General features: G+C 45.1%; 1 protein-coding gene across 5 annotated transcripts in view; it reads right to left on the reverse strand.

Moving 5' to 3' along the window:
* Window positions 1–7500, reverse strand: part of DMXL2 (Dmx like 2) — a 93017-nt gene that overhangs the window by 53246 nt on the left and 32271 nt on the right. For all 5 annotated transcript variants that reach the window (XM_032232715.1, XM_032232712.1, XM_032232713.1 and 2 more), the window contains exons 11-15: window positions 7494–7500; window positions 5482–6178; window positions 4166–4287; window positions 2776–2865; window positions 758–875 (exon numbers count right to left, since the gene is read on the reverse strand). The exon at window positions 7494–7500 is cut by the window's right edge and continues 265 nt beyond it. In XM_032232715.1, coding sequence (XP_032088606.1) covers window positions 758–875; window positions 2776–2865; window positions 4166–4287; window positions 5482–6178; window positions 7494–7500 — 1034 coding nt within the window. The remainder of the gene's footprint in view (window positions 1–757; window positions 876–2775; window positions 2866–4165; window positions 4288–5481; window positions 6179–7493) is intronic.

Raw genomic sequence — 7500 nt, forward strand, 5'->3', positions numbered from 1 at the left:
TTCTGCTAGACTTGTCTGAAATTGGCTTGGTTGAAACTGGAATAACTAGGAATTTCTGGATTATGGCTTGGCCAGATGGTAATTCTCCCCCTAAAAGTAGCCTAGCCAAATCCTGCTTGCACTGCATTTGTTATGTATATGAAAGAGAACATTTCCCATCCTGCACGTACCTCTACTCTCTAGAGTAGACATTAAGATGAGATTACAACCAACCAATCATGTCATGTATTTTATGACTGAGTGACTTTGATCCATAACCAAATCCCAAATCCTCATTCTCCTTTCCTCCATCACAAAGGTTCGGGGGTTGGTAATTTTTAATCACCGTTGTTTTAATCCGCCATCCTTAAATCTCACATAATGCTTCCATCAGAATGGCAGTCTTCACACCTCATATCAAGCCACAGACTGGAAACCAGATTATAGTTTACCATGATATATTTTTTGTTCTTTAACGACCCTGTAATCCCTTGCAATGGGATGGAATTTGTGACTGAATGGAACCGAGCATTTACTGGTTGGATGCCCTTCCTGATGCCTACATGGAGCTCACAGCAGATTTTTTTCTCTTTGTGTATTTTCTCAGAGAGAGAACTATCTGCCGCTACCTAGGATTGAACACACAGCCTCCTGACTGTGAGGAGAGAGAGCCACCTCTAGGCCACCACTCTGCTCAGTTTAGCATTACGTATAAACCCCATCGTTCCGGAAAGCCAGGTTTACAGATACAATTAGCTTACAAAAAGCATCACAAGACCTTTAGAAGGTTGGAAAAATATCTCCGTTTCCTTCCGCTCCACCTCTTCCTTCTGCGGCTTGTAGCCCAAAATGAAGTCCTCTTGAAAGACATGAAGTAATTGTGTGTTGGACCCACACTAGGAGAAGAGTCAAGAAAAATCACAAGCAAATCACAACTTTCCAAGTACTTATTTACAGTGTTATTCAAAGCGTTAGGCATTTTATCATGTGAGCTTTACACAAATAAGTTGGTCTATCATTGAACAGGTTTATGGAGATTCTTGTCCCAAAAGTGTTTTTTTTTTCCCCAAAAGGCAACTGGACTTTGTTTTTCCTTGAAAACGTTTCGCTTCCCATCCAAGAAGCTTCTTTATTTCTGATCTAAGAAGCTTCTTCGGTCAAAACTGAGGAAGCTTCTTAGATGAGGAGAGCAACATCTTCAAGGAGAAACCAAGTTCAGTTGCCTTTTGAAAAAGCACCTTTGGGTCTATAATTTTCATTCATTCATTCATTCATTCATTCATTCATTCATTCATTCATTCATTCATTCATTTATTTATTGAATTTCTATGCCGCCCAATCCCGGAGGACTCCGGGCGGCTTACAGAAATGAAAAAAAGAATTAAAAAGAATTATTCAAAATAATGAGACACAACAAAGTTAAAAAGAAACACAACAGACACGCAATCAGACGGGGCTGGACCTCCATCAAGGGGTCAACAGCCCCAAGCCTGCCGGAAAAGCCAGGTTTTAATGGCTTTGAGAAAGGCCATGAGAGTGGGTAGGGCCCGAATCTCCAGGGGCAGCTCATTCCATAGGACCAGAGTGGCAACAGAGAAGGCCCTACTCCTAGGCATCGCCAGCCGGCATTGTCCCACTGAAGGTACCTGGAGAAGGCCCATCCTGTGCAATCTTATTGGTCTGAGGGAGGTATGTGGCAGAAGATGGTCCCATAGGTACCCAGGTCCTAGGCCATGTAGGGCTTTAAAGGTAATGACCAGCACCTTGAATCGTGCTAGGAGACCAATGGGCAGCCAGTGCAGCTCGGATAGGTTGGATATCCTTCCTGATGCCTACATTTAACACTTTCATGCTCAGAAAATTTAGTTCCCCAAGGAAGAAAGAAGAAACAAATGATAGAATATCTTTATAGAGAAGATATTCCACTATTTTGAATATTTCAGCTTCAACCACAATGATACACAAGCAAACGATAGATACAAACTCAAGGGAAACTGCTCCAAACTCGATTGCAGAAAATATGACTTCAGCAATAGAGTGGTCCACGCCTGGAATGCTCTACCTGACTCCATTGTTACATCCCCAAACCCCCATAATTTCAATCTAAGACTGTCTACTGTTGACCTCACCCCATTCCTAAGAGGTCCATAAAGGGGGTGTGCATAAGCGCACCAGCATGCCTACCATCCCTGTCCTACTGTCCCCATTTATTCGTACCCATTTATTGTGTCCATGCTTACGCTTATAGTTATACCTGTCATCTTTTACATGTTTGACAAGCTAACTAACTAAATGAAATAAATAAATTTGTTTCTTCCTGAAGCACCCCTTGCGACTAATATGGGACGATTCGGGGAGAACAAAAAAGGAGAGATTTCTTTACCCTTTGAGTAGTTGAACCATCCAAGTTGCTCCCCTTGGATTTAAGGATGAGGACCAATTTAGATGGCTTTAAAAGGGGTGGCAGGTGAACAGATTCATGGAGGATGTGGTGGCACAGTGGTTTAGAATGCAGTATTGCAGGCTAAACTCTACCCACTGCCAGCAGTTTGATCCTGACCGGCTGAAAGTTGATTCGGCCTTTCATCTTTCCAAGGTCAGTAAAATGAGGAGCCAGATTGTTGGGGTTCATAGGCTGACATTGTAAACCGCTCCGAAAGTACTGTAAAAACACTATGGAGTGGTACATGAGCTATTGCAATTTAACTACTTCTAATACTGGTTGTCAGGCTCCTTTGGAATCTTAAGAAGTAAAACTTAAACGCCAGTCTGAAGTATAATAGGTAAGTGATTTACCTGGTCGGTTATGACATCCAGCTCAATAATGCATCCAGGTCGAGCTGTTGACTGCTGGCTTACAATGTTAAACACTTCTCCAATCAGTTTCTAAAGGAGGAGGGATGAGAAAAATCCAGCACCGTCAAATACTTTAAAATAATATTGGTAAACAAACAGCTTCAAGTCTTAATCTACATTTGGAGTAAAATAAAGCAGAGCAGAGGAGAATACAGATACTCCTCGACTTAAAACCATCCATTGAACTGTTCTGACCCAGGCTTCCCCAAAAAGCACAAGGCAGAGTCCTGGTCCCGACAAAACCTCTTTTTATTAAACAAATGTGAATTCCTCTCATTCACATTCAGCAAAGGCCTGGCAAACCGTCTTTCAAAGGAATATTTAGGACTACAGACCTTATCTATTTTGGAAAGCTGCCATGTTAACATTTTCCAAATGAGGTGCTGGGCAAGGAAAGGCTGGGCACAGAGTCTCTGAGATTCACGGACAGATCTTCACACTCCTGAAATGAATCTAACGACTGAATGAACGCATTGTTTCCTGCAAAAGCCCACTCCCTTTTCGCTCCTCTTTTATGTCCTATGGGAGGGCCAATCACCTCCCACCTGTGGCCTTACTCCCAAGTCGACCCCTGTTCTTTAGCTGTTCCCTTCATCTGGCAACTCTGTGCATGCGCACACTGGGAACAGGCTCCAGCTGTTCCTCTCCCTCACTGATGTCTGTCTCTGAAGGCAGCTGATGACTGGCATATGGCTCTGGCCTCCTCTCTGCCTCAGACACAGAGCCCTCATCAGAGCCTTCCCCAGACTCCAGGACTGGCCCAGGTTCCTCCCCAACCTCCTCACTGTCCGAATCTGCTGCCAGCTCCTCTGGTGGGTCACAACAGTCACATTGTATGTTTATCAACACACTTAACTTTGCTATTGCTTTGTACAACCTCACTTAGAACCCCATCGTTCCGGAAAGCCAGGTTTACAGATACAATTAGCTTACAAAAAGCATCACAAATATCTCTGGTTCCTTCCGCTCCACCTCAAGGATTTGCTGAACGATCATGTGATCCGACTTCACAACTGTGGTGATTCACTTAACACTCGTGGCTAAAAAAATGTTTGCAAAAAATTGGGCCCGACTCACTTCCGTACCCAAACCGGAACATGTGTGCATGCCACCAAGTGCTCAAACTGGATCGTGCGCACATGTGTATGGAGTGCTGGAAACCCGAAGACCAGTTGGCCAGCATGCGCCAGAAGAACAGCTGGTGACAGCACACATGCCCACAGAGAGGGCTCTGTGTGCCACCCTGTGGTAGACGTGCCATAGGTTCGCCATCCCAGGACTAAGGGTCAACGTCAAGTCATCCCCAATCAACTCATCCCGTGAAACTTACGGAAGCGCCCGGGTCGCTGAGTTCATCGAGAAGCTTCCGAGCATCGACCACAGCTTGATACAGCCTCAAGCTCTTCCCGTCGGACGCCACGAAGCAGGCGCTGGCTGAATTGCAGTACGTCCCTAATTTGAGAACAAGTCAGCGTGGAGTAAGGGCCACACAGTTCAATGATTATTGCTAGACAAGCCACTTGTTATTTTGGTATACAATCATGATCACGTGAGGCACTAATATCCCTCTGTAAAGCCCTAGTAAGGCCACACCTAGAGTACTGCATCCAGGTTTGGTCACCACACTATAAAAAAGATGTTGAGATTCTAGAAAAAGGGCAGAGAAGAGCAACCAGGATGATTATAGCAATAGCAATAGCAGTTAGACTTATATACCGCTTCATAGGGCTTTCAGCCCTCTCTAAGTAGTTTACAGAGTCAGCATATTGCCCCCAACAACAATCCGGGTCCTCATTTTACCCACCTCGGAAGGATGGAAGGCTGAGTCAACCCTGAGCCGGTGAGATTTGAACAGCCGAACTGCAGAACTGCAGTCAGCTGAAGTAGCCTGCAGTGCTGCATTTAACCACTGCGCCACCTCGGCGGAGGCTAAAATATATGAAGAACAGTTGCAGGAACTGTGTATGTCTAGTTTAATGAAAAGAAGGACTAGGGGAGACATGATAGCAGTGTTCCGATATTTCAGGGGTTGCCACAAAGAAGAGGGAGTCAAGCTATTCTCCAAGGCACCTGAGGGTAGAGTGCAGAGAAGAGCAACCAGGATGATTAGGGGACTGGAGGCTCAAACATATGAAGAACGGTTGCAGGAACTGGGCATGGCTAGTCTAGTGAAGAGAAGGACCAGGGGAGACAGGATAGCAGTCTTCCAATATTTGAGGGGCTGCCACAGAGAGGAAGGGGTCAAAGCTATTTTCCAAAGCACTTGAAGGCCAAACAAAGTATAATGGATGGAAACTGACCAAGGAGAGATTCAACCTGGAAATATAGGAGAAATTTCCTGACAGTGAGAACAATTAACCAGTGGAAGAGAAGTTGCCTTCAGAAGTTTTAGGAGCTTCATCCCTGGAAACTTTCAAGAAGAGACTGGGCTGCCATCTGTCAGAAATGGTGTATGGTCTCCTGCTTGGGAAGGGAGGAGGGTTGGACTAGATGACTTACAAGGTCCCTTTCAACTCTGTTAACCTGTATCTAATACACTTTTAGAGCTTTCAACCCAACTCCTGGTTCTTGGTTACTTGCACATGACAAAGGGGGAATGAACATTCTGGTTTCCTATGCTGGGAGAGAGGAGATAATCGTACTGACCCAGACAGTAGCTAGGGATGAGAGTTGGCAGCCAGGCCACGTTCGAGAAAGCAGAAGTATGGAGAGAATTAATGCGCGCCAGTTCCGATACTCCTCCTGTGTAGGACAGAGGCCCAATGGGATCCACTCGCCAAAGGATCAGCTCACTGTAGATCGCATCCGGGTTGTAGAACGTACGGGTGGCTGCATTTTGCAGGTGCTGCTTGGCTGGGGTCCTCAAAGTGGGGCCCAAGGAATCCGCCGATTTATTTACTCCTTCCAAATCCCAGGGGGCATCAACCTCGGGAGTCAGAAGAGCGTTGTGGTGGGACGAGGTCAGCAGCAGCGGTAGCACCGAGTGGCAAGCCAGATCATTGAGGTGGAACCGATGGCCACAGTACCGAAACTTGTGAGTTACGGTGTGGACCGTAGTAAAGGCGGATTTATCCGCGAAAGAAACGGCCCACTGGTTTAAAGAGCCGTCGATGTGCTTGGAGATCATCATGACGGTGGGAGTGGACAAGTTTCCGCTCGACTGATCCTGGAACTTGCTGGGTCTGCATCCAGACAGGCTGCCTGAAATACTAGTTCTTTTCCATGCGGGGACACTGCTGCTTTCATTTAAGAAGGTTGGGCAGGCGTACATCATGATGTGTTTACTGAGGGAGCTGGCGTCGCCCGATGGGAAGGCCACGGGAATCTGAGAAGAAAAGGAAACCTAGAAAAAAAAGGAAGGACATTTATCTGTTTCATTTATCGTATGGTGCATTCACATCACATTCCGATTAAAAACGCAGAGAGATAAAAAAAAATACAATGTCAGGTTTCCGAAAGATGCTTGATTCATGAGTCTCGAGCCAAGTTTCAAAAGAAAACCAGTCATTTATTAGGAGCACCATTTTGGCAAGAACTTATTGCAGTCAGATCTGAGCCGCATTTGAATTATAGCTGAACTTTACCCTTGTTCCTTCCCTTCCCCTCAGTCTGTGTCATAAATCACATTCTCCAACGAGGTGCATCCCTCCCAAGCCTCCTGTAGTAACCTGAGATTCGACTCTAGCTGAAAGTATGCGTGGAATGCGTTCCCCCCCCTTTTCCTCACCATGGCAACTTTATGAGTTGACATACAAACTGTATAAAATCTAAAATATTATAAATGTATGCTTAGATTACATATATAATTTCTGCTTCAGAGATTTCAGCCAGGAAATCTCTATGATAGGCCCTGTTTTGGCTCTCTGCCTCTACACTGTCAGAGTTTACACAGCGAGATTACTACTCTGACTTATATGTTGGATAGTTTGTTTTTTCAGCCCCAAGTCGCAATTTGGTGATGGTATTTTCTCTCACTTATAGAGGGTGCCTGCATATCTACCATAGCCAGTGAAAATTTGGTTCACTGCATGGGGCTGGTCAAATCCAGCTGTTTCCCCCCCCCCCAACATTAACTTTGGCAAACTTTGACATTGTGGGGGCAATTTTCTATCCAACGTTTGCTTCCACACATTATCAGAACAAGATAGAATAGGAATAGGAATAGGGAGGGGAGGGGAGAGGAGAGAAACGTAGAGGAGAGGAGAAGAAAGGAGAGGAGGACAGAAGATAAAAGAAAAGAAGAGGAGAGATGAGAGGAGGACAGAAGATAAGAGAAAAGAAGAGGAGAGAGGAGAGGAGGACAGAAGATAAGAGAAAAGAAGAGGAGAGATGAGAGGAGGACAGAAGATAAAAGAAAAGAAGAGGAGAGATGAGAGGAGGACAGAAGATAAAAGAAAAGAAGAGGAGAGATGAGAGGAGGACAGAAGATAAGAGAAAAGAAGAGGAGAGAGGAGAGGAGGACAGAAGATAAGAGAAAAGGAGAGGAGAGAAGAGAAAACTAGATGTGGCCATTAAATGCATCATTGCATTTAACCTGCACTTAGAAAAATCATCAAATATCATCTGCGGGCAAGAGGACATCAAAAGGAGACCGTGGGTTTTAATACTTCCTTCCTCTTCTCTGAATACAGGAGTGAAGTCTTGGAAGATGCATCTACCTGAACT

The sequence above is a fragment of the Thamnophis elegans genome, chromosome 16 (genome assembly GCF_009769535.1).
Source record: "Thamnophis elegans isolate rThaEle1 chromosome 16, rThaEle1.pri, whole genome shotgun sequence".
Taxonomy (NCBI): Eukaryota; Metazoa; Chordata; class Lepidosauria; order Squamata; family Colubridae; genus Thamnophis; species Thamnophis elegans.